Here is a 27317-nt window from a genome sequence, read left to right on the forward strand (position 1 = left end):
TCTACAGACCTGAAATATTCTGCAAATGCAGAAGGTGATTTCATATTAGCACTTTTGCAAATCAGGTAGGCTTAAACCAGGAGGATTTTGCCTCTTAATCCTGTTGGTTTAAATCACCCCTGGGCATGAAGGTGCAATGCTGACTTCAGCAGTCCAAGTGCTCCAGAACACCTGGAACCAATGATTAAGCTTTTTAGGTGTACTGAGGAAGAAAAGATAAGGATTTTGTTCAGGTCTCTATGCTACTGGCTGAGGTCCAGACAGTCATGTTTTTTTTTTTTAATTTTTTTAATTTATTTATGATAGTCACAGAGAGAGAGAGGCAGAGACACAGGCAGAGGGAGAAGCAGGCTCCATGCACCGGGAGCCCGATGTGGGATTCGATCCCGGGTCTCCAGGATCGCGCCCTGGGCCAAAGGCAGGCGCTAAACCGCTGCGCCACCCAGGGATCCCCAGACAGTCATGTTTTATGGAAGAACTTGGTTAGAGCACCATGAGAACAAATACCCACAAGATATGATCTGTGCATGCCTGTGTGTGTGTGTGTGTGTGTGTGTGTATGTGTGTGTGTGAGTTACGAAGATTTTGAAGTTGACCAAACCAGCAAGAATTGGCAATTCTTGAAAACAGAAGCCAAGTCTCTGAGGTTCTAAGTATATGAGTATGTGAAAATAACGTGTGTTTTATGAAGACAGAATGCACATGGACCATTTGGTGTCCTGAGATCTCAGCTGTTGACTTTTCTTGGTCTCCCAGAGAGCAGTATCCAGGATGCATAAACATCCAGAATACAGTCATTCAGCATCTACTACATGTCAGGCATGGTGCTGGGTGCAGACAATAGAATGTGGAGCAGAACGACACGGTCCCTGCCTTCCTGGAGGTCATCCTCTAGTCAGGGAGACACGAGAGGTAAGTCAACAAGTAGACATATGATCAAGTACCACAGAGTTTTAGGGAGTTTTGTATATATATTTTTTTATTGAAATTTGATTGGCCAACGTATAGTATAACACCCAGTGGCCATCCCATCAAGTGCCTCCCTCAGTGCTGGTCACCCCATACCCCCACCTGCCTCCTCTTCTACTACCCTTTGTTCATTTCCCAGAGTTAGGAGTCTCTCATGTTTTGTTACCCTCTCTAATTTTTCTCACTCATTTTCCCTCCTTTCCCTTATAATCCCTTTCACTATTTCTTATATTCCCCATGTGAGTAAAGCCATATGATGATTGTCCTTCTCCGACTGACTTACTTCACTCGGCATAATACCCTTCTGTTCCATCCACGTCAAGCAAATGGTGAGTATTCATCCTTTCTAATGGCTGAGTAATATTCCAATGTGCATATAGACCACATCTTCTTTACCTATTCATCTGTCAATGGACATCGAGGCTCCTTCCACATTTTGGCTATTGTGGACATTGCTGCTATAAACATTGGGGTGCAGGTGTCCCGGCATTTCACTGTATCTGTATCTTTGGAGTAAATACCCCATAGTCCAATTGTGGGGTCATAGGGTAGATCTATTTTTTAACTTTTTGAGGAACCTCCAAACTGCTGGGAAAATTGGACAGCCATGTGCAGAAGAATGAAACTAGACCATTCTCTTACACCATACACAAAGATAAACTCAAAATGGATGAAAGATCTAAATGAGAGACAAGAATCCATCAAAATCTTAGAGAAGAATATAGGCAACACCCTTTTGAACTTGGCCACAGCAACTTCTTGCAAGATACATCAATTAAGGCAAGGGAAACAACAACAAAAATGAACTATTGGGACTTAATCAGGATAAAAAGCTTCTGCACAGCAAAAGAAAAAGTTGACAAAACTAAAAGACAACCTACAGAATGGGAGAAGATATTTGCTAATGACATAGCAGATAATGGGCTAGTATCCAAGATCTATAAAGAACTTATGAAACTCAACACCCAAGAAACAAACAATCCAGTCATGAAATGAGCAAAAGACATGAACAGAAATTTCACCAAAGAAGACATACACATGGCCAACAAGCACATGAGAAAATGCTCCACAACCCTTGCCATTAGGGAGCTTTATAGAGACTCACGGTGGGGATAAACAGGGCTGTGTAAACCTAGGTGAGAAGTTCAACTTTCATTCAGAGTGGGAAGTGTTAAAAAGAAAACCACAGGCCCAAAATAGCAGTGCTTGGACCAGGCCACGTTACTAAACCGGGGCTTAATACCTAACCTAATTGCTGTTTCACCCTCCCAGGAAATATGGGTCCTCACCTGTCAGTCAGGAAGTTTCTGATAAGCATAGTGAGGTAATCCGTCTCACAGGGCTTCTCCATCCCCCAGAGAAAGATGAGGTAATCCGTCCTCCCCCTAAGGGAGGTGGTGATCTTGCCTGAAACAACCTTTTCTTTTGCTTATGATGTCCTTGCTCCACCTCCTTCCTATAAAGACCTTCCACTTGGTACAGCTCCTCAGAGCTTCCACCTACTGGCTATACAGGGTGCTGTACGATTTGTGAATTGTTTAATAACACCAAGTAGATCTCCAAAATTACTCTGTTGAATTTTGTTCTTTCACAGAAGCCATAGGAAGTTTCTCAACAGGGGAAGGACACAATCTAAGTGCTGTTTCAGATGGATTATTCTGGCTGCTGTGTGGCTTTTGAATGGAAGGGGCAAGAGAGAAAGCCAGGAGCCCCAGTGTGGAGGCAGCTGAAGCCCATGCTCCCGGCAGGTGGTCCTGATGACCTGGCCTAGGGGATGGACAACAGTATGGAGACAAAAGAGCATGGGCTTAGGAGATTTAGTCAGGCTACTTCAGTGTATACAAAGAGACCGGCACACGATGATTGGGACTGAGAAGTCTCCTGGTCTGTTGTCTACAAGCTGAAGATGCTGGGAAACTGGTGGCATAGTTCTAGTCTAAGTCCTAAGAACTGAGAAGTGGAGAGTCAGTGGTGTGAGTCCTAGTCCGAGGGTAGGGCAAGACCAATGTCCCCATGTGCCATTAGGCAGAGAGAGAAGAATATCTGTCAGAATTTAGTTCAACTATAAGATGCCTAACTGGTGTCAGAGAATTGCTTGTTGGTATGAACTGCCCCCCACCCCCTGCCAACACACACATACATATTGGAATTGGGTGCAGAAGCATACCAGTCTGTTTTTGGTGGAAGCAAATAGTTTAGGATAGAGCCATTTTATTGAGACAAGAAAGGTCAATGGACAAGTAGAACAAGAGTTAACAGGCTAACTCTGAGACACTTGTGAGATTTCAGATAATAAAATCATTGGAAAATTAGTCTAAATCTCCTGCGGAAGTCTGTGCAGAGGGAGGCCTCGGTCTGGGTGTCATAAATGTGGGGACAAAGTTGCAGAACCAGATGAGATTCTGGGAGGAAGTGCAGAGAGCAGTGCTGGTCCAGGACAAAATGCTGGGGCGCACCAGCTTCAGAAGTGGGATGCTGGAGGAGGCTCAGCAAAGGAGAAGGACATAGTCACCAGAAAGACAGTATAAAGCTAGGCAAGTGTGCATTGCAACAGTCCAGGAGACTCAGACCTCAATTAAGACTAGACAGGAAAGATTACCTCACACCTGTCAGAAGGACTAAAATCAACAACACAAGAATTAAGAATTGTTGGGGAGGATGTGGAGAAAGGGGAACCCTTGTGCACTGTTGATGGGAATGCAAGCTGGTGCAGCCACTCTGGAAAACAGTATGGAGGTTTCTCAAGAAGTTAATATAGAGCTATCCTACAATCCAGCATTTGTATTACCAGGTATTTACCCAAAGAATACAAAAACACAAATTCAGAGGGATACATGCATTTCAATGTTTATAGCAGCATTATCTACAATAGCCAAACCATGGAAACAGCCCAAGTGTCCATCAACAGTTGAGTGGATAGGGAAGAAGTGAATATTACTCAGCCATAAAGAAGAATGAGATCTTGCCATTTGCGAAATCATGGACAAAATTACAGGGTTATTATGCTAAATGAAATACGTCAGTCAGAGAAATAGAAATACCATATAATTTCTCTCCTAAGTGGAATTTAAAAACCAAAACAAACAGAGAGAAAGAAGAAGAGAGAGGCAAACCAAGAAACAGATTCTTTTTTTTTTTTTTTTTTTAGAAACAGATTCTTAACTAGAGAGAACACACTGATGTTCCTAGAGGGGAGGCTGTTGGGGGATAGGCTAACTAGATAATGGGGATTAAGGAGAGCACCTGTTGTGATGAACACTTGTACGGAAGTGTTGAATCACTATATCATACACCTGAAACTAGTTATACCATATGTTAATTATATTGGAAATTTAAAAAAAGAAAAAAAGTGGGGAAAAAAAGAAAAGTGACCCAGGATTTGACAGCCTGAAGCTCATGGATGCTTTTGTAGGAGTGGATGTATGGTGTGGCAGTAAGAAGTCAGACTGTAATGTGCGAGAAATGAACTGGAGGTGAGGAATGGGATTTTTGTCCCAAGGGCGGTAGGGAACCACTGAAAAATTGTCAGTAGGTGTGTCAGCTGCTCAGATTTAGTCATTCAGGTAGTGTAAGGACAATAGGTTGGGGGGACAGTAGATAACAGGTAAACATGCAGAATCAGAAGGTATGTCGATGTGAAATGAGAAATGCTCCACAGTTTACATCCATCCCAACCCCCTCCCCCTAAGATTTGATGCTCATCACGATCAGGATAAAGGTGTGAATCATAGCAACAATGTCAATGTTATTGAGTATTTGCTAAATGTCAGGACTATGCTCAGCAATTTACAAGACTTATTTTACTGAGTCCTCAGCACAATGTTCTGGAGAGGTATTCTTACTGTTTTTAGCTGAGGCTAGGAAACTGAGGGCAAGCTGAAAGACAGCAAGTAATTTGCTTAAGACCACACAGGTAGGGATCCCTGGGTGGCACGGCGGTTTGGCGCCTGCCTTTGGCCCAGGGCACGATCCTGGAGACCCGAGATCGAATCCCACGTCAGGCTCAGGTAGAGGGGAGACAAGGCCAGAGGGATAACAGAGGGGGTGGGGGTAGTTGATGGAGGACCCCATGACCACTGTCAGGACTTCAGCTTTTACTCTGAGTGAAGTGAGAAGCCAAAGAGAGGTACTGAGCAGAAGGAGGAGGTAAGGCAACTTCTGTTATAATGGATCACTCTGGCTGTGCTCAGAATAAGCTGTATGGGACAGCGGTAGAAACAGCTATGACCATGGCACACAAACACCAGTGACCTTGGGCCAGGTTGCTAGTAGTGGAAGTGATGAGAAGTGGTCAGATTCTGGATCTTCTTGGAAGTTAGAGAGAGCAGGATTTTTGATGATGCACTGGATATAGATTATGTGAAAAAGAGAAGGATCAAATTTGACCCCAGGCTTCCTGCCCTGATGTAAAGATGGTGTCTAAAGCCATGATGTCAAGATGGTCTCCCAGACAGTGAGTGCAGACAAAAGAGAAGGAAGGACCCAGAGATGAGTCTAGGTCACACCACTGTAGAGAAAATAGGAGAAGAAGGGCAACCCCAAAGGAGACAGAAGAGGGGACCAGTGAGGTGGGAGCGAACCTGAGGGTGGGGTCCTGGGCGCAGGCTGAGGAAGGTGCAGCAAGAAGGAAGAAGTGACCAACTGGCTTGAGTCTTATGATTGTGATGAATATAAAAGTATTAAATAATTGCAAGAGAGAGAAAGAGGTTGTCCAGAGAAGAGACTTGCTCCTTCTTACGAGGCGTTCAGCATAGAAGAATTTTACAGGTTTTCAAGGACGGAGAGAATGAAGGGAGAGCCCAGCATCTGATAAGATTTGCAGCATTCAGGAAACACTGAGATGAAATCTCTAAGGAAATGGATATGTGTGTGTAGGAGAGTATATGTATGTATATGTATGTGTATGGGAAGATGGGGAATAGCAGAGGGTGAGGCCAGAGAAGACCAGGGCCAGATCAGGAGAGCCATATGAGGAGCTCCTGGTGGGCATCCAGAATATGCAAGTAGTTTCGCACTTTGTAAACACGTCTCTGGTCCATCTGGTGGGTGGACGTGGAGGTAGGAAGGAGTAAGTCAGGACACCACCGCTGTTGTCTGGGAGGGAGGCTAAAAGAAGGGTTTATTGGAAATTGTGACTTTATCTTGGAAGAAGGAGTACTCAGACTCTTGCATGGCAAGTACCCTGACAAGAAAAAGTTCATAAAATGTTGAAGAGGATGTGGAAAAAGGGGAACCCTCTTGCACTGTTGGTGGGAATGTGAACTGGTGCAGCCACTCCGGAAAACTGTGTGGAAGTTCCTCAAAGAGTTCAAAATAGACCTGCCCTACGACCCAGCAATTGCACTGCTGGGGATTTACCCCAAAGATATAGATGCAGTGAAACGGCAGGACACCTGCACCCCAATGTTTATAGCAGCAATGTCCACAATAGCCAAACTGTGGAAGGAGCCTCGGTGTCCATCGAAAGATGAATAGATAAAGAAGCTGTGGTCTATGTATACAATGGAATATTACTCAGCCACTAGAAACGACAAATACCCACCATTTCCTTCAACGTGGATGGAACTGGAGGGTATTATGCTGAGTGAAGTAAGTCAATCGGAGAAGGACAAACATTATATAGTCTCATTAATTTGGGGAATATAAAAATAGTGAAAGGGATCATAGGGGAAAGGAGAAAAAATGAGTGGGAAATATCAGTGAGGGTTACAGCACATGAGAGACTCCTAACTCTGGGAAGCCAATAAGGGGTAGTGGAAGGGAGGTGGGTGGGGGATAGGGTGACTATGTGATAGGCACTGAGGGGAGCACTTGATGGGATGAGCACTGGATATTATGCTATATATTGGCAAATTGAACTCCAATAAAAAATATACAAAAAAAGAAAAAGTTCATAAATTAAAAAAAATTTTTTGTTTAGATTCGACTTAGTTAACATACAGTGTATTATTAGTTTTAGTAGTAAAGTTTAGTGATTTATTAGTTGCATATAACAACCAGTGCTCATCCCATCACGTGCCCTCCTTAATGCCCATCACCCAAGTTGCCCCATCCCCCACGTATCTCCCCTCCAACAACTCTCCGTTTGTTTCCTAGAGTTCAGCATCTCTCATGGTTTTTCTTTAATTTACCTTTAAAAAAAATTTTTTTTTATAGAGCATCAAGAGCATATTTGCTCTTGATGTTATCAGAGCTAATTAGAACAAAGTAGAAACCTTACTAGGGTCCAGATGCTCTAAGTGCTTTGAAAGCGTGAGTTTGCGTTATCCCCTAAACAGCCTATGAAGATTTTTATTATTGTCATTCCCATTTCACTGATGGGAAAACCAAGGCACAAAGAGGCTAAGTAAATTGCCCACTGACCACAGCTAACAGGTGAGTGACTCTGCTTTGTGTCACCAGGTGAGTTTAGTCAGTTGAAGAAACAGAACGTAGTCTCTGTCAACCAAAAACACAATGAGGTTATAACGCAACCAGAAGCATTTATTTGGGGTTTAGGAATTGCAATCCGGGAGAGAGAGTGGACAGACATTGAAAGTGTGCTGGCATGACAGAGTGGGAGGACTGCAGGGTTTTCTAAAGGCAAAATCAGCAAGGTTTACATAAGTTGTTTTGAAAGAATTATGATTGGTGCTGCCAGAGTTTAAACTGATCATCAGATACACAATTGGCTCTTTGGCTAACAGGAGGTTATATGTTCCAGGAAGTGGTTGGAGTTTGTAATTGACCAAAGTCAAACTTTTGTGGTGTTCTGAGGATTGAAATAAAAGAAGTATGTAGGTCTTCCTTCCTCAATATCCTCCTGACTCTACTTTGAGTGACTCCCTTAGCCACGATTACTCCATTCTGAATCTTCTTTCACAGCTACAACTATCAACAAGTCCATGAGAAAAACAAAATCCTTTCTGATGGGACAGCCTCAGATGAAAGGACCAGTGACTGCCAGACTCTCACCTGGACCAAAAGAGCCCCAGGTGGGGAGACCTGCCAGGGGTCTCAGGACCTGAGTCCTGAGCAAAGGCTGCACGTCATGTTTGAGAAGATTCTGAACTGGTGTTGAGGTGGTAAAGAGGAAATGGAAAAGTCGAGGAGTCAGAGAAGATAGGGTTGACCAGTTGGCTGTGGGAGAAAGAAGGGGAAGGCATCCTGCGTGGTGCCCTATCATCTGGCTCGGTGATGGCCTGGCACACAAGGGGGAGCAGTGCCCTTGATTTGCTCTACTTGAAATCCCGAGCAAAAGGATCTCTTCTGACAACCCCCAACCACTGGGTTCCAGTCTCCCTGCCTCAAAAAGGATTCTCCTTATGTGACCCTGGTTATACAACTGGTGTGGGATGGACACCCTGCCAAAGTGTCCCCGGCAGGCCTTACCATAATGAATGTCGTTTATATTCTGACCCCACTACATCTCCAGCTCTATTTCTTGTCTTCCCCAAACACACACTGGAGTTTGATCCATCCGCCTCCACCAGAAATCTCTGTGCCCTCGGCTGTGCTCTATCTTCTTTCTGCTTAACAAGCTCCTAGTCATATTTCAAGAGCCTGTTTACTTTGAATCCCACAGAAACCTTTCTGCCTCATCTCAGGCAGAATTATTTGCTCCTTCCTCTGCTGTCTTCCTAGATTTTGCAAATGTCTCCTCTGCTAATCTAAGAGGAAGAATTCTTTACTTTTCATCTCAATATTTGCCGAGTTTATAATAAGCCCTCGGTAAATATTGAAGACATGAACAAACAAACGAATGTCTGAAATGTGTAAATTAGTCCTTGTCTTCAATGGCTTATTTTGCTACCTAGAAATAGCGAAGTGTTAGCAGAGCCACGGATTGGAGACTTCTAGCACTTGGCTCTTTGTCTAGAATCCCTCCACCACCACCAACCAGCCGTCTAAGGAAATCACCTATCCTTTGGACCTGAGTGTGTTTTCTCCACTGTAAATCCAGGTGGATGACAGCCACCAGGGGCAACATCATTTTGAAGGTTCAGCTGGTGAGTGGGTGCTATGTGCTCAGTACCATGCCTCCATATTTAGTATCTGTTGGGAAGTGGTAGACGGTGGTGGTGGTGGTGACAGTTTGTTGCGTGATTTCCTTCTGCAAAGGGGTTATCTCTTGAGAGAAGGATGGTTGTGGGTTGAATTGTATCACTCAAAAAGTTATGTTGAAGCCCTTACCCCTCGAATGGGTGACTGTAATCTTATTTGGAAATAAGCCCTACGCAGATGTTATTGAATTAAGATGAGGTCATATCCCACTAGGGTGGGCCCTAATCCAATAATTGGTGCCCTTACAAGAAGAGTGGATTTTGTTTATTTTGTTTTGTTTCTTCAGCTTTATTGAGGTGTAACTGACAAATAAAATTGGATGTATTTAAAATATATAATATGTTATTTTTACATCTGTTCTACTTTGCAAAATATTTACCACAATTCAGTTAATTAACACATCTATCACCTCACAGAGTTCCTGTGTGTGTGTGTGTGTGTGTGTGTGTGTGTGTAAGTATAACAAGTTTTACTTTTAGCAAATTTCAAGTTCTATGATACGGTATTATTATTATTATTATTATTATTTTAGATTTTATTTATTTATTTATTCATGAGAGACACACACAGAGAGAGAGAGAGGCAGAGACACAGGCAGAGGTAGAAGCAGGCTCCCTGCAGGGAGCCCAACGTGGGACTCGATCCTGGGTCTCCAGGATCACACCCTGGGCCGAAGGCAGCACTAAACCTCTGAGCCACCCGGAATGCCCACGATACGGTATTATTAACTAGATTCATTCACCATGCTGTCCATAGATTCTCAGAGCTTATTCATCTTATAACTAAAGTCGTGTACCCCTTGACTGACATCTATCCACCTCCCTCAGCACCCCAGTGCCTCGTAACCACCATTCTACTCTCTCTTTTTTGTGAATTCAACCTCCCCTCCCTCCAAAAGTTCACGTATAAGTGAGATCATGCAGTATTTAACTTCCTCTGTCTGGTTAATTTTACTTAGCATGATGCCTTCAAGGTTTATCCATGTCTTTGCAAATGGAAAGATTTCCTTCTTTCTCATGGCTGAATAATATTTCATTGTGCGTGTATATGTACATATACAAACCTATATACATTGTATATATAAATACACACACATATCACATTTTCTATGTATTTATCCACGGGTGGACTCTTAGGGTGTTTCCATATCTTGGTTTTTTGAGAATAGGCTGTAATGAACATGATGGTTCAGACATCTCTTCAAGACACTGATTCTGTTTCTTTCAGCTATATATCCTGGGATTGCTGGGTTATCTGATACGTCTATTTTTAATTTTTTAAAAGACTTTATTTATTCATGAGAGACACAGAGAGAGGCAGAGACACAGGCAGAGGGAGAAGCAGGCTCCCTGTGGGGAGCCCGTTGCAAGACTCGATCCTGGACCCCAGGATCATGCCCTGAGCTGAAGGCAGATGTGCAACCACTGAGCCACCCAGGAGTCTCTATTTTTAATTTTTTGAGGAACCTCCACACTGTGTTCCATTATGGCTGTACCAATTTACATTCCCCACAACAGTATACAAGGGTTCCCTTTTCTCTACATCCTTGCCAACACTTACATGTGTTGTCTTTTTGATAAAAGCCATCCTGGTAGGTATGAGGTGATGTCTCATTGTGGCTCTAAGTTGAATTTCTCTGATGACTAGTGATATTTTCATATACCTTTTGGCCATTTGTATGTCTTCTTTGGGAAACCGTCTATTAAGATCCTTTGTCATTTTTTTTTTTGTGTGTGTGTTTTGTCATTTTTTTGTCATTTTTTAAATTGGATTACTTGTCGTCAACGACTTTTTCTTCTTCTTCTTCTTCTTCTTCTTCTTCTTCTTCTTCTTCTTCTTCTTCTTTCTTCTTCTCCTCCTTTTTTGCTATTGAGTTACAGAAGTTCCTTATGTATTTTGTATATTAATCCCTTATCAGATGTATGGTTTGTATCTTCTCCCATTCCATTACTGCCTTTCATTTCATTGATGGTTTCCTGTGCTGTGTGGAAGCTTTTTAGTTTCGTGTAGTCTCACGTGTTTATTTTTCTTTTGTTACTTGTGGACCAATCAAAACCTCAGTGACCTGGTGTTTGTGGGAAGTTCCAGGGCACTGCACAGCCCATGGATATGATATAAGGTATGGTCTGCCCTCAAATATAAATGGGAGCATCTCCCAATGCTTTAAGGACAGATATTCATGCAGATGGGTTGAAACAGACTCAGAACCACCTGCGCTTGATGGGAAGAGGGAGAAAACCTCATCTTACCAAGAGCAGTGACTTTTAGAACGTGTGTGAAATCAACACTCATATCCATATTGGACACATATTGGACACAGCTCAACACACGTTTCTTACTGTGGAGACAGTCTTTATTTAACTTTTATCACCTTTCAACGAAAGAGTGGTTCCCTTCAGCATTATATAACTATGAACCCCGCAAATACAATTTATATTTAGCAGTGAAATTGCTTTAAAAATGAAAGGTAACTGTACGGAAAGTTTGTAGTGGGAGAGGGTATGAAATAGAAGCCTGGCTAAATATAAGCAGATTCCTATCAAGAAAGAAAAATGTTACCAGTACTCCATTAAAGCACTAATACAAGCCTACTGTTTTGCTTGCTCTCAAACTAGATGTTCATACCAGAGAAGCGGGTTTGGCTTTTTCTTCTCAGTGATCTAATAAGCGTCCTTGTGTACCTAACCATCCTGGCAAGACAATACCAGGGGGAAATGAAAACAAAGCTTCTAATTGCCTTCAAAGTAGGTTCTAGGGGAAGAGTGCAAGCCCTGCTCTCCGGAAGGGGAGAGATGTGACAGTTTCTGATGCTATAGTAACAGGGAGGCCTGGTGGGGGGCGTGGCTTTAGCCCATCGCCTCTGGGCAAGTGACATAACTGTGGTCCCCTGGGGCTCTCTCTCTGGTCCAGATGCCTTATCTCTGACGGTCTGGCAGGATGGTGGTCACTGGGATTGGGTATTCCAATGCATTGCAGTCATCCGAGAGGAACACCAAATCCTGAAAAAGATGTGCAATAAGTGAGAATATCACTGAATGTGGCCCAGAGACAATGCACAACTCTGGGACTCCTGGTTAGCTTTACAGACTGTTTGGTTCTTTCCCTTTGTATTAAAACTTCCCGTCCCTTACTCTCCCAAGGAGAACTGGCCACATATTCTCATTCCTGTAGAACATGACCTAATACTGCATTATAAATATAAATTTTTTTAAAAAAGGTTTTATTTATTCATGAGACACAGACAGAGAGAGGTAGAGACATAGGCAGAGGGAGAAGCAGGTTCCCTATGGGGAACCCCATGCAGGACTCGAGCCCTAGGATCATGACCTGAGCCAAAGGCAGAGACTCAACCACTGAGCCACTCAGGCACCCCTATAAATATAAATTATACTCTATTATAATTATATCTTCTTCCTGCTTTCCCTCTGCAGACCAAGGGAGAGGGAAATGGGTGGGGGAGGAAATTTATAAGAAATCTTTGATGCATGAGCAAATAAATTAAACTGAATAGCTAATTATTTATCCCGATGACTTACTCTGGGCCATGCCTGGTGCTAGGAATTCTATGTGTGGTCACTCTGCTAGGGCTTTTAGGATCTAGGGACTTACTATAGCCCCCCACCACACACACACATGCTCAGGATATACTTAGTATTATTATTCTTCCAAGGATGGCATGAGGTGGGTATAATTATGTCTCCAGTTCACAAATGAGGGAACAGTGGCTCAGAGAGGTGACCAGTTACTCCCATCAGGTAAGCGGGAAAACATACAAGATCTGAGGTCTGTTTGGAGAGAGAGAGAGAGAGAGAGAGAAAGAGAGAGAGAAAGAGAGAGAACACAGAGGGAGAGGGAGAAGCAGACTCCTGGCTGAGCAGGGAGCCCAACGTGGGGCTGGATCTCAGGGATCCTGAGATCACAACCAGAGCGAAAGGCAGGTGCTTAACCGACTGAGCCACTGGGTGCCCCATAATGTTTGTCTTACATGGTTAGCATGTGGTCCTGTGTGTTATCCCCACACCAGTATGAGCCATGGAAGGGAAGGCCTTGTCCTGAGTGCCCATCACTTACCAAGGGTGATAATGGTAGGAAGCACCCCAAAACATTCCTCTTCCTCCTCCTCATCTCCCACACCACCCACCCCCTGCCCTCAGCCTTCCTCTTCTAAAAGCCCTGAGCGTCTTGGCTGATAAAAAGCAGGAAAGGCATTTTCAGGCATGTCACTCACTCTCCTACAAAACGAGTTCATGATGGTGTACAGTTTCCGCACTTTGTCCTTCAAGCCGTCCACCTGAGCCACCTTCCAACACTGGGGTGACGCCACAAAGTCCCGCAGCTTGGCCAGCACACAGTGATTCTGGGAGTGGACAGCAGAGAGGGCGTCATGGGGGAGGTCAGTGGCCGGACAGATGGGAGTTGGGGGCTCCTGCCTCCTTCTGCCCTGGGCTCTCTTTCCACTCCACCCCCACCTCCCCAGACAGGAAGACCCTCTTACATGTATATCCAGGTAGAGCCTGGGCAAGTATCTCACACACGGCTCCTGCAGAAAGAAACATGGGTTACAGTGACACACACAGGAATGCACCCTCAGCTGGTCACAGAAGGCTCTTTGCCACCCTCCAACAGCCAGACAGGCCCAGGGCCTCCCTTGAGCTGATTCACTTACACGCGTGTACACACACACTCACACATACACACATATGGATTTGAATACCTGTGCAAAGTCAGAAAACTGAAATACTCTCCCCCAGAATGTTACAGCAGCAGTCACCTCTAGGTGGGAGAATGGCAAGTCATATTTGTTTTCTTCTTTGTCCTTTGTGCATTTTCCAACCTTGTTTTCTATAAAGTACAGTGTCTCCCCCTTATACGTGGGAGATATGATATAGTCCAAGACCCCAGTGGATGCACGAAACCATAAATCATACTGAACCCTATATTTAGTATGTTTGTTCACAAAAATACATACAAACCTAGATAAAGTTTAGTTTATCAATTAGGCACAGTAAGAGATTAACAAAACCTACTACTAATAAAATAGAACAGTTATAACAACATACTATCATAAAAGTTATGTGACTGTGATCTCTCTCTCTCAAAACTCTTCCTACATTGTACTCACCCTTCGTGTGACGATCTGAGATGATAAAATGCCCACATGATGAGATGAATGATGTAGGCCTGTGATGTAGGGTTAGGCTACTACTGATCTCACCATATGTCAGGAGGGGGCTCATCTGCTTCACAGCTGCTATGAAATCACGGATATGGGGGGGGCCTACTATGTATGCCTTTTATAATTAGGAAAAAAGCACACATTATTTGAACTTTAAAAGAAAAGAAAAGGTGTCAGGGTATCATAACCCCACATCTGAGAAGCACTACATTTTGTTTGAAGCGCTTACAAGGAGGTGAAGAGACACTTTTAAATTTTATCAAAACTTTTTTAAGGGGATGAGGGGGACGGAGGAAGAGAGAGAGAGAGAGAGAGAATCCCCACTGAGAGGGGAGCCTGACACGGGGCTCCATCTCATAACCCTGAGATCATGACATGAGCTGAAATCAAGAGTTGGACACTTAACCGACTGAGCCACCCAGGTGCCTTGGATTGGATCAAAGCTTTTAATGAAGTTTAATTCATTAGTTTCTATAAGCAGCCAGGGGGCCTGGGTTCTAGTTCTGAGACGCCCTCTGGACCTGCCCCCCGAGCCTGCGTCTGCCTGTTGAAAGGGCAGTGCTAACAGTGCTAACATTCCTGGGGTGTCCCCTGCCCAGCACTGTGCAGGCTGTGTCTCATTCTCGCCTTTACCCTCAGGACACCCGAAGCGGGCGGTGGGCGCTATACCAGCCCTTTCACATTCGAACATGCTGAGATTCAGGGGCTGGGCAGTGTGCCAGGGTCCTGTCGTGATCAGGGGTGGGCACCATTCTGGGGGTCACCCCTTAGCACACACTCATAATCACCAGGCTCATGAAGAGAATCAACTTAATTCTGTATTCCTCCTTAACTCCGGAGTTCCAGGCTCCTTGGGGAAGTTCTTTTTTTGTTTTAATTTTACATTTTACAACAGATCCTCTGGTTGTTGCTGGCAAGTTCCAAACAAAGGCAAGACATTGTGATGTCCCTGATAGATTTTCTTTGTATTTTAAAAAAGCGGGGGATCCCTGGGTGGCGCAGCAGTTTGGCGCCTGCCTTTGGCCCAGGGCGCGATCCTGGAGACCCGGGATTGAGTCCCACGTCGGGCTCCCGGTGCATGGAGCCTGCTTCTCCCTCTGCCTGTGTCTCTGCCTCTCTCTCTCTCTCTCTCTCTCTCTCTGTCACTATCATAAATAAATAAAAATAATAAAAAAATAAAAAATAAAAAAAATAAAAAAGGATGCAAGCCATTGTTATCATACTCAGGATGGGAATAAAATGCAAACACTTGAGTTTAACATTGACCAGAAAAGAAAAACAGTGCTGTTGTTTTTTTTTTTTTTTTCCTGGTCCAAAGGCAAGTTTTGGAGAACTGGGTCTGCACGGAAGCTCCTGGCCCGCAGAGGGCAGCAGGAGGGGACTCACCGAGGGCTCTGTGGCCTGCAGGTTCTGGAAGTCACCGGTGACCTCCCGGCTCAGGCTCAGCATCCTGGAGTAGCAGGTCGGGGGAGCCGGCCGTGCAGTGGGGGACCCAGCCAGGAGCAGCAGCAGCAGGGAGAGCAACCGGGGCATCATGGTGCAAAGGCAGCCTCACTGCGTCCCGCTGGCCTGGCGGGCGCCCCTTTAAGCAGCAGCTTGGGGGTGGTCCTCCACGCCTCCTCCGTTTCCTGTGGGGCCCAGCCAAGGCCATCAGAGCACACCCACCTGGCCAGGACACTGGATCCTTTCAGACCCGAAGCCCTCCCCCTTTTTGTGAGAGGAAGGGCTGTCTGGGGGTGTGTAGGATACCTGGAAAGGACTGGGGATAGGGGGGCCCTTCCTCTCCCACACTTTGAACAGAAGTTTCTCTCTTGGCAGGGGCTTTCCAGAAATGGTAGGATCAGTTGATGAGGGAGCAGGGGACGAGAGGAAGACAAGGATGGATGAGGGGTGGGCAGTCAGGCTCTGCAGTTAGAATGAGGACTATGGGGTAAAACCAGAGCCGAAGTAGAGGGGAAGGGAAGACACTGGAAGTGATGGACTGAGCACCAGTGATCCAGGACTTGGGGTCACACAGCAGGGTGTCAACGCCCACCCACCAATGACCAGCCAGAAGGAGCTTGGGCAGTCGTCTTCCCTTTGAGCAGCTGTGTCTCTGTACCCGGAGATGGGCTCATGCTCCAGCCTGTGGCTGGGGGAAGGTGTGGGCACCCCCCAAGCTAGGCCCACTGCACAGGCCTGGGTACAGAACAGACCCAAGGGAAGGGATGGTTTTCAAAATGCACAGCTCATCCGGTGACGAGGCTCTGCAGGCAGTGCTCCTGTACAGACAAGCAGGTAAAAGATAAGCCCTCTGCTTGGATGCGCAGTGCGGTGCATGGTTGCCCACTTTCGGTGATGCCCTTGGGCAGGTTCCTTGGCTTTTTCCTCTCTCTCGTTATATGTGAAGTGGGGATGATGAGAGCACCTAGCTCAGAGGCCCGTGGTGATGAATAAAAGACACTGAGCTAATGTCACTGTCTGAGCTAATGTCACCGTCTCCATTTCCACAAGTGTCCTTGTGAGGCAGCTGCCACAGAAAACAGGCTCAGAGAGCTCAGAGAGTTCCAGCAACTTGTCCAAGGTCACAAAGCTGGAGGTGAATGGGTTCAGATGGGACTTTGTGCCCTGTCCTCATCCACCCTTCCAAGCCCCTGTGAAGGGCAAGACCCTTGCAGTCAGAGATGAGTTGGGGTCCTTGGGCTGCTCAAGCAAGAGAAGGAGCTGCCAGAGAGAGGCAGGGGCTTACTCAACACTGAGCATCACTGTACACCACTTCTGTGACAGCAATACCAGCTGTTGTCACAAACGCCATGAGCTTGAAGAAAGCCCATCAAGTGAGCGGGGTTGTCCCATCTCCCAGTTGAGGAAGCAGAAGGTCTCGGGGGACATGAAACGGATGGAGGTCACAAGGCTAATGAGGAACATAAATGTGGGCCTGTGTCTGTCTGTCTCCAAGGCCGCTCCGGCTGCGAGGGAGGGTAGAAAGGAGTGTTGTGTCCAGCTCCAGCCTCTCCCTGCCGTGTCTGCCCTGAGAAATCCTATCCTGACCCGGTGCCCGCACATCCCCTGTCCATAAACAGAGTAGCGTCACCCTGGTCCCTTCCAGACCTGATGTTTTATTTATCTAGCTTTCTGGAGTTAAAGCCCTGGACAGGAATCACAGCCATGCCCACCCCCCAGCCCCATGTGGCAGGTGAGACTGTTCTTTCAACACCTTTATCGAGATGACCTGGGGACAGTCTCTCGGGCACCCTCCGGACAGGGCAGGACTATGTGTGCTGGGAGGCGGGCAAGCAGCAAACAGAGAGGTGGTTTTCTTCTGGATGAAGGAGTCTCCTCACTCCCTCCGTGGAGGAGCCTAGGGCGTGGGCCTGCCAGGCGGACAAGCTCACCCGGCCAGGGATGCCAGGTCTGCTTTGAAATGCTCCAGGGCTTCTGGATGGGCTCACCGAAGGAGCTTCAAATTCAGGACAGGGAAGAAAAAACAAGGCTCTGCACCAAAACAAATCCTCGGACCATTCAGATGGAGGGGATGTTGCTGGAAAACAGGAGTTGTCTGTGCGTTTGAAGTCGCGATAAACATGCTGCTGGGAGATCGGGCTTGTCCCCCTCGGGACACTGTGTGTGGTTGTTGCTGGAGCTTCTTGGGCAAAGCAGAGGCTTCCGCTGTGCCTCAAGCTCCAGACTCTGAGCGAACTGGCTGTCATCTCCGTCCCTTACCTCTCCTTTCTCACCTCCTGGCTCAAGGCCCCACAGCCGGCAGGGCAGAGCAGACGCGCAAGGAAGGTTTGGCTGAGATGAGCTGATGGGGGTTCATCCTGTTACTTGGAGCGAGGCGCCAGCCCCGGAGGAACCCACCGAGCGCAGCCGAGTCAGTCCCACCCCGGTTGCCGGAGACCCCCGCCTTGGGTGCGGGCGGCCTGGGGACCCCGCGTGCGTGTTCCGCTTACCACGTCCTTCGCCGATCCCTGCTCTGCAGCCCTGGCCTCAGCACGTCCACCTCTCCTTCCACGTCAGACTGCTCCATCTGGAAGGTGAATGTTAAAAATACAAGTGGGAAGGGCGCCTGGGTGGCTCAGAGGTTGAGCATCTGCCTTTGGCTCAGGGCGTGATCCCGGGCTCCTGGGATCGAGTCCTGCATTGGGCTCCCCATGGGGAGCCTGCTTCTCTCTCTGCCTATGTCTCTGCCTCTCTCTGTGTGTCTCTCATGAATAAATAAATGAAATCTTTAAAAAAAATACAGGTGGGAATTCCCCTACAAATTAAAGTCTTGTCTTTCTCCAGAGGTTTCTCCCATACCCCTTTTGTGTGTTAGATGGAGCGTGGGCCCCATCTCGGTACCTCGTTATGCCAGGAGAGCTGAACACCCAGAGCTAATGAGCAGGTGACTCTGAGCAGATTCTAGTCATTTTCTTTGAATGAATTCTTGTTGATTCATTGGACACGTCGTATTTGATGACAGTCAGCAGTGTGCAGGCCTGCGATGGACAGTGGGGATGAAACAGTGAGTGATAGACTTGGAGTTGCTGTCCTTGTGGGTGAGAGGAAAGAGGCAGGGAGTCTCCACAGCACACGGGGTGATGGAGAGACAGTGAACTTCCAGAGGCTCCATCTGCCAGGTGAGGAATGCTGTGGGGCAGTGGGACGGGCGTGGAGGTGGGGGCCGGCGTGGTGCATGAGCGAGAGAGAATTTGGGAGGTCTTGCTCTGCTGGCTTTGAAGACAGAGGAAGAGGCCACGGCCAAGGAATGCAGGAAGCCTCTAGAAGCTGGAAAAGACTAGGAAAAAGATTCTCCCCACATCTCCCAGAAGGGAATGCAGCCCCGCCGAGACCTTGATTTGATTTGATTTTTTTTCAGACCTTGATTTTAGCCTCGTGAGACCCAGAATGGATTTCTGACCTCCAGAACTGTGAGATAGGCAGTGTAGTTTAAAGCCACTTGGTTTGTGGTGATTTGTTACAGCAGCCGTAGGAAATTACCACACTATCTTCCTGGGGTTCGGTAGAATAACAGATTAAGGAACTTGGAACTGACCTCCATCAACCTGCGTGGTGCTTGAGCTTCTTTCTCTACATCCCCACCAAGTGCACATCCAGCCTCTGCTTGCATATCACCCCAGATGGGGAGCTCATTGCCTGCTAGAGCCACTCTCCAGGCTCTGGGCAGCTCTGGCTAATGCAAATTCTTCTCAAGGTAAAGGTGAGTTGTGATGACTCCTTGGTGCTGCCCTCCTTTTCTTAGAACTCTGGTACCTTCTTCCACAGAACAGCCCCAGAGTGATCCCAAGGCCGCCCTCATTCCTCAGTCTGTTCCCAAGCACTCAGTCCTGTCCCTTCAGACAGAGTCAGCTCTCTTTCAGAGCCAACATCCCCGTATCTTGGACCCTTTTCCATGAAAGTGGCTTCAAGAGCTTTTCTCACAATTGCATCATGATTAATGTCTCGCTGCCTAGAGTCCTTTCCCCTCACAGGAGCAGAAATCCACTCTTGTCAGCCCCGGTTTCAAATTCTTCCCTGGCTCCCTGAGGCCTGGAACGCAGTCTGAGGTATCCAGCCATCCTTTCCTGCCAGTCCTTTCCTGGTGATGATGGTGATGGTGATGATGATAGCTAGCTCTGGACCTGCTGCCTTGCTCCGAGGCCAGGGCAAGTGTTAATGCGCTTATTCTATTTTCATCACTTGAGGGCACCAAGGCTCAGAGAGAGGTTAAGTGACTTGCTCCAAATCACACAGTATTAACTTTCACTAGGGCTTATTGTCACCATAACCAGGGCACTTTACCTTTCAAATATGCCATTCCCTCTTCTTGGGGCACCTTTCCCTCACCTAGTTTTCCTGGTTTGCTGCTTGTCACCCTTCCAGACAGAGCTGAAATATCGCTTTCTTCGGGAAGCCTGCCTTGACCCACAGAGGCTGGAGTGGGTCCTTGATGCCTGCACGGGCTCCCACAGGCCCCGCACTGTCCTCTGCTCTGCCACATGGCATTGTGCACTCTGGCTGCCCGCTGTTTGTTTACCCATCCCCCATGTGCAAAGCAAGTGTCCCCTCTGCGTCCATGACCAGAGCATGGAGTTCGGGGCCAACACAGAGCACATGTTCAGTAAACATCTTCCTCTGAGTAGCGTTGACCACCCTAGTATTCACCCTGGTGGGTGACAATGTGTTTCGCACTATCTGGGACCCAGACTGGAACGCAATCCTTCTTGGGAGGTGTGGTCAGAATGTAGTCCACCTTGTTTTGGGTCCCTCTTGTGTCAGTTAGGACTGTGGGTTGGAAGTTACAGAAGACACAGCTTGAGATGCCAAAGGCTGAGTTTCTGGAAAGTGCAGAGGTAGTGTGGTGTTCAGGCATGGTTTGATCTAGGAACTCAAAGGAGTCACTAAGAAATCATCTTTTTCTGTTTCCCTATTCTGTACAGTGATGGTCTTTTGAAGTGTCAACTCTTTTAGGCTACAGTCCCCAGTTATTCAGTCCAACACAAATCCAGGTGTTACTGTGAAGTTATTTGTAGACGTGTTTAAAGTCCATTGTCAGTGGACTTTAAGGAAGGGAGACTATCCTAGGTGGTGGGTGGGTCTGGGTCTGGGTGGGTCTGACTCAATCAGTTGGAAGATATTAAGAACAGAACTGATGAAGAAGAACTTTCCTGGAGAAGAAGAGATTTTGCCTGTGGACCAGCTTCAGCTTATCCTGTCTGTTCTACTTTGCCTTTCCTGACAGCCTGCCCTACTATTTTGGGCTTTCTTGTCTGGCCTCCACAACTGTGTCAGCCAATTCCTTATAGCAAATCCCTTACTATGTCTTTGTTTCTGGTTCTGCTTCTTGGGTTAAACCTGCACTGACACACATACCATCAGCTCCATCCTCAGGCCAGGTCCCCATGTGGTCACAAACTGGCTGCCAACAGAGTCTAGGACACATGCTATGTGATCCCTGTGCAGAGATGTAAGGTCTCCCTTGTGACCACTAAAGAAAGTCCCGAGCTTTGTGCTGGTAGCAAATCCTGTCCTTGTTTGTCTTGTGACTTAGCACTTTCATTGTCTGGGACTCCTTTTTAGCATTTCTAGAGAACTTTTAATCTTTTCCTTCTCACTGTTCAGACTGGCATACTCCAATAACTGATACAGGTAACCACGGAAATACTCTTCGTTCCTGGCCCATGGGGTTATGGGAAATTCCTGAGCAGACTTGCTGTTTTCCTGACCCCCTGTTACCTGGCTCCAACACCTTTCCTGAATGTTCCCTATGTTCCTGTCCTGTGCCTGCCCATGATGGCAGCCAAAGTTGAAATGGCCATGGCCAGTTTCAAATCTCTGTTGTCTAATGTCCAGCCAGTAGCTGACTTTGGCGGCCATAGATAGAGCCCGGGGGCAGCTTCCGTTCTGCATAAAGCAGAGTCTCAGAGGTTAATGTCAGAGGCTGGTGTTGGAGGCCATTTCTCTGACAAAGGGGCCACCTCTGTGTCTCAGCACTCCTGGTTGTGCTCTGAGGTCAGAAGCCGGAGTCACGGGTGCCTGAGCTGCCTAGACCCAGGGTGACAGCCAGGAGGTATTTAGTTGAGGGTAGGCTGAACAACCAGCCAGAATGTTGCCTTCAGTATTTGTTGACATCAGTGTTCCTTTGATTAAAAGCAACACATCTCCCCCTGTTTAGGTGATGTATTTTTGAGTGTGTTACTTGCGCTCTTGGCAAACCCAAGAGGAAAGTTGGCCCGCGTGGTCCAGAGTGGAGGAATGAAGACAAACACCAAGGCTGGACTTTGCTTTCAGGCAGTGATTATAAAAAGAATCCCATGTTTTAGAATACAGACCCCTTTCTAAGCCTCCAAAACATGGATTCAAATTTTAATGGGATACAGTGTACCGGACAGGTTCTCCCACTTTCCCTGGTCTTGTTTACACAGAAAGGACTCAGAACAAGTCTTTCAAGAAGAATCCCAGTTGGCTTAGCTGAAAGAGCACAGGCTTTGGAGTAATACAGACTTTAAATCTCACTTCTGCTATGATGTGAACAAATGTTATTATGTGTGCAAATCTTGTCATACCTCATCTGCCTCTGGCGCGTGGGATTTACATTTACTGCCGAGTGTTCATGGAGATGAAATAAGCACGAAGCGGCTGGGGTGACTGTAGCAGCCTTGGTATATCTTTCTTTTCATTTTATTTTTTCCGCTTATACACCCGGTTTTTTAAGTCCATCTTGGGCCAGTTCTTACCTCCCTGCTATGGTGCTGGTAATGGGTATGAGGGGCAGGGTGGACCAGTCTGTTCCCTGGGATTAATAGATGGGAACAGAGAGAAAGCTGCTCTCTCATTCCACTGAAGTTCCCACTGTCTCTGCTGGAGAAGCAGGCATGGCCAGAATGTGCATGAGCAGAGCTAGGAGGTGGGCCGATGAAGAGTCTAGATGGAGCTGCGTTTCTGATTGCAGTCCCAGAGACAGAGCCTGGCAGTTCCTCTGTGGACTCTCTAAGCTGCCTGGGCTCATTTAAGGCTACAGACCTGGTATTGGGTTTCCCTAGAGCTGTTTCAGTGAGCTTCCTTCTCTCTTTTGCAGATGAGAGTCCTGACTAATACAGTCTCCAACAGAGTGCCTAGCACAGAGCAGATGCTCACGATCATTGCTTCCTCTTTGGTGACTCATTCCTTAATAGCAGTCATTAGTGCTGGTGGCCAAATACATCCAGGCTCCTGACTCCTGGCTCCATGCTGGGATTGAGCTTCCCATCCCCTTCAAGTTACGCATGGCTATGTGAGCTATTTTGTGCATCAATACATAAGAGGACACGATGGGCCTTCCTTGTGGGCAGAAGCTTTAAGAGCCATGCTGTGCCACGCTCTCTTCCTCTCTTCCATGGGATCACCTGAGTCAGATGGTGGCAGCCAGCCTCGCCCTGAGGTGGAGAAGACCTGGGGCGACATCCTAGTCCACCATTGTGTGGTCTACAATGACCTCCAATGACCCTCGGGAGCCCTCTCTTAGAGCGTGGGTGGAGCCTGTGCGTAGGACAAGGCATCACTCCTGTGGTCAGGCAGGTTCATGGCAGAACAGGTTTTGCAGGTGTCCTGGAGATTAGTAACCAGCCGACTTTGGGTTCATCAAAAGGGAGATTACCCAGGTGGGTCTGATCCAATCACACAAACCCTTTAAAAGCAGAGAGTTTTCTCTGGTTGGGGACAGAAGGGGAAGTCAAAGAGATTCCAAGTGTTGAAAGGATTTGACCTGAAGGATTTGCTGGTGTGAAGGCAGAGGGAGCAAGGAGAGAAAGGATGCAGTGGCCTTCGGGATGCAGTGGCCTTCGGGAGCCCATGGTGGTTCCAATTGGCAGCCAGCAGAGAATGGGAACTGCAGACCTACAGCCATAAGGAATTGGGTCCTGTCTCTGAAGGAGGCTGGGAATGGATTTGTCCCCAGAGCCCCAGGATAGGAGTCCCGGTCTGTGAGTCCAGCCAGGAGAACCCAGCTGATTCCACCCAAACATCTGCCCTCTGGAGCTGTGAGCTAATAAGTGGATGTTGTTTTAAGCCTTTGAGTTGTGTGAATCCATTCCACAGCAATAGGAAATGATTTCATTAAGCCATACATTATTATTTGAGGTCATTCATTGAGGATTATAATTTTTCATTTAATAATGCACAGGTAATATTCCCCATGCCACCTTACAATGGTTTGTTTGTCAACGTCTTTGTCAGACTCAGGCTTCCTGGTGGCGGGAGCTCAGCTGGTCCTCTCTGTATTCCCCAGGCAGAGAGCATAGGCATGAGCAGGTGGCTTGGAGAAGAAGTGAAGGTGACACTTGGCAAAATCACGAAACTGATGCAACTCCTCCACCAGCTACGTCATCCTATCATACCTGGTGTGGGGACCAGGGAGTGAGTAACAGCAGGCAGAGATGCAGAGTGTGCTGAGTGTCTGATGCTGTGTTAGAGCACTGAGCATGCTCACCAAGGCGATCCTCCTAAAAATCCTGTGACGTAGGTTCTGGAATCATCACATCCCTATATCACCAATGGGACACTAGCAGGCAAGAAGTTAAGTAGCTTGCTCATGTTCACACAATTGATTAATAGTGGAGCCTGGGTTCAAACCAGACAGGTTGGTTCAAATCTGTGTTTCTAACCCCCGCACTGTGCTGCCACCTAAGAGAAGGCCCTTAATAAACCTTAATAAATATTTACTGAGGGACAGATAAAACATGAGAAGGAAGAAAATGATTTACTGAGATGCCAACAAGCTGTGTGACATAGGACAGCTCCTTAGCCTACATTGGGGACTTAATGTCCTTCAAAAATAAGGAATGACTTCATTTACAGTAAAGTTTTGGATCTCCCCCCCCCCCCCATTCTAAATGTGGAGATTCATTGCTTGTAAGGGGCCAGTCATGGGAATACTGAGTCCTCCCTGCCTGGGGTGGTACGAATCTGCTGGCTGCAGCCACAGGTCAGGCTCCCATCCCCCGCCTTACACGGCGCTTGACCCCAGGGGCTCTCAGTGTCTTCCAGCCCCTCAAAGAGTGACAGTCATGAGGATTCAGGCAGAATGGGGGATGTTCACTCAAGAGGAATCTCCCTTCCCAGACCCCATCTCCAGAGCACCTGAGAAATCCCCTGCTGCTAGCAGATAGCATGTTGTATTAGAGTTCATGTCCAGAGGCCCAGATTTTCCTCCCTGGTTTTGTGTATAAGACACGGAATAATTCACTAACGCATTTGTTTTGAACAAGTGAACAGAATCGACGTAGCTGTACAGGTAACTGGTTGTGTCAGTGTAACACATATACAACCAGACTTCTTTCAAATTGAGAACCTGGGGATCCCTACCTGGTTACAGCCCCTGATCTACGGAAAATCTATGCCTCGGTTTCTATCTTTAAAAGATTCCTTTTATAACGAAAGAGGATCCATTTCTTGTGCAATGTGGTGAGCATTTCTAGAGCTCTGTTCTATTCCCCCGTACCTGTGAAAAACAATTGTTATTGTGGCAAAGTTTATATAAGATAAAATTGTTTACCATTTTAACCATGTTTAAGTGAGCAGATCAGTGGCATTAAGCGCTTTCTCTCTGTGGTACAACCATCACCACTGTCCACCTCCAGACTTTGGCATCTTCCCGGACTCAGCCTCGTGCCCCTTGTACATGGAGCCCCCACGTGGCCCTCCTCTCAGCTCCTGTAACCCACCATCCTACTTTCTCTTAGAGGCCCAGCTGGGTTTAGAGGTTCAAACTCAAGTCTCATGCACTAGATCTGGGGGCCCAGAGTGTTTCTGGCTCTTGCAGGGGGCCCTGGGCGCAGTGAGGCTCTCACTCTCCACCTGCCTGACTCGACCTCTCCGTCTCCTCCCTGTGAATGCAGACAGCTCTGGTGGTCCCCAGGGCTGAGAGAGGATTCAGGGGTCCCTTACGCAGGGCCCTTAGCCCGGTGCAGAGTAAGCAGTGTGGGCTGGCTGCTGTTATTTATGTGATTCCCAGCTCCAGGACACAGTGGGCACTGAGCACAGGCCCAGGGGCTGTGGGCCGCCCGTCCCCACCCCAGGAACCGGCCCAGGGCGTGGTGGGCCTGCGGAGGGACAGGGAGGGCTGGTGGGCTGAACGAAGACATGATGCCCTTTGTTGCAACCCCCCCGTCCCCCGCCCCGGCCCTGGACGTGGAAGCCACTCAGAGCCGCGTGGCCCACCACAGCCACCAGCCAGCATCCCCAGCCTGGCCTCACCGCGACACCCCCCGGCCTTCCAGCTCGTGCGGCTTCCAGCTTGTGAAGTCAGGGCTTCCTCCCTTGGGAAGCACTCGGAGTGCCTTGGCCTCTCTCCCTTCAGGAAGCCTGGAAGCCAACACACACCCGGGGCAGGAAGCAGGGGGAGAAGAACTTTACCCCCCGGGCGGAAAGCATTTCAGAATCTGGCTCAGCCGCCTGCCTGCTCGCTGGCACAGGGAACCCTGTCAAGTGTGCCTTCCCACTTTTTTTTTTTCCTCTTTGGTTTGAATAGTTCCCTTCTTCCTTCACGGGGAGGCCCCTGTTTCTGAGAGCGGGCCTTGCTCAAGGTATCTAGCCCAAGCAAGGTAAGAGGGGGGACACGGCTCTGGAGCATTCGTGGCTGCCTTTCCCTTGATGGCCCTCCTGAGAGATGAGCCCCCAGTCCCCGTCTACACTCAGGGCTCTGAGACTCAAAGTCACGGTGCTGGCCACCAATGGGCTGGTCACGAATCCTGAGTCTTCTGAAGCCCAGAACTGATGCTCTTTATGGTGTGGGATGTCTGTCCATCGTCTTCACTCGCGGGGTCACGTTTACTTATCACCAACTTTTTTTTTTTTTAAGATTTTGTTTATTTATTCATGAGAGAGAGAGAGAGAGGCAGAGACACAGACAGAGGGAGAAGCAGACTCTCTGCAGGGAGCCCGATGTGGGACTCGATCCCAGGACCCCGGGATCACGCTCTGAGCCGAAAGCAGATGTTCTACCACTGAGCCGCCCCGGCATCCCATCACTGACTTTCCAAAGACATGGGGTGTTTTGTGAATTGAGCGAAAGTTACCATGCCACAGGGGATGCAGGGCTATTAAATATATTATCAAATTATGCCATTGAAATGTTTCAGATTGAAGAGGGAAAAAGGCAAGAAAGCGGATTGGAGAATATGCTTCCAGATAGGTCGCCGAGAATTCACGCTGTGACATAGACCTTCCTAATTCCATTCCAACTAGATGGGGAGTTAGACTCTTATTCTGTAGCAACTGTGTCTGTACAAATACAGAATCAGTCTTTTGAAAAATAAGCCAGAAAGTGTATGGAAATTATTGGTCTTAGGGAGCACACTATAATAAAAGCCTCTTTTTAAAAAAAATATATTTATTTATTTATTTATTTATTTATTTATTTATTTGAGAGAGAGCATGAGTGAGGAGAGGGAGAAGCAGACTCTGCTGAGCAGAGAGCCTGATCTGGAGCTCAATCCCAGGGCCCCAGGATCATGACCTGAGCTGATGCTTCACCAACTGAGCCACGTAGGCGCCCCTAATAATATCCTCTTAGATGTGGGTATCAAATGTTTAGAAAACACTCATCCCAAAGTTGTCATTTTTTCTCTGGTGCACAGGCTTTTGGTATGCTGTTCCTTGCCTGGAAAACCCTTCCCTGCTCCCAGCCCTA

At 47.3% G+C, this 27317-nt stretch overlaps 1 protein-coding gene across 1 annotated transcript; it reads right to left on the reverse strand.

Annotated features, from left to right (window-relative positions):
• Positions 1-11343: 11343 nt before the first annotated feature.
• On the reverse strand, positions 11344-15775 carry CYTL1 (cytokine like 1). The gene is made up of 4 exons (XM_077860706.1): positions 15575-15775; positions 13508-13552; positions 13241-13369; positions 11344-12011 (listed from the first exon to the last, which is right to left on the reverse strand). The coding sequence occupies exons 1-4, from the start codon at positions 15722-15724 to the stop codon at positions 11928-11930; spliced, it is 408 nt and encodes a 135-aa protein (XP_077716832.1). The 5' UTR covers positions 15725-15775; the 3' UTR covers positions 11344-11927.
• Between the last annotated feature and the right edge of the window lie 11542 nt (positions 15776-27317).

The sequence above is a fragment of the Canis aureus genome, chromosome 2, assembly GCF_053574225.1.
Source record: "Canis aureus isolate CA01 chromosome 2, VMU_Caureus_v.1.0, whole genome shotgun sequence".
Taxonomy (NCBI): Eukaryota; Metazoa; Chordata; class Mammalia; order Carnivora; family Canidae; genus Canis; species Canis aureus.

Coding starts and splice junctions, on each gene's coding strand:
- CYTL1 (XM_077860706.1), bottom strand. CDS start 15,724: ATGATGCCCCGGTTGCTCTCCCTGCTGCTGCTGCTCCTGGCTGGGTCC. Junction 13,370..13,507: donor GGCTCTACCTGGATATACAT/GTAAGAGGGTCT, acceptor GTCCACTCCCAG/AATCACTGTGTGCTGGCCAA. Junction 12,012..13,240: donor TGAACTCGTTTTGTAGGAGA/GTGAGTGACATG, acceptor CATCTTTTTCAG/GATTTGGTGTTCCTCTCGGA.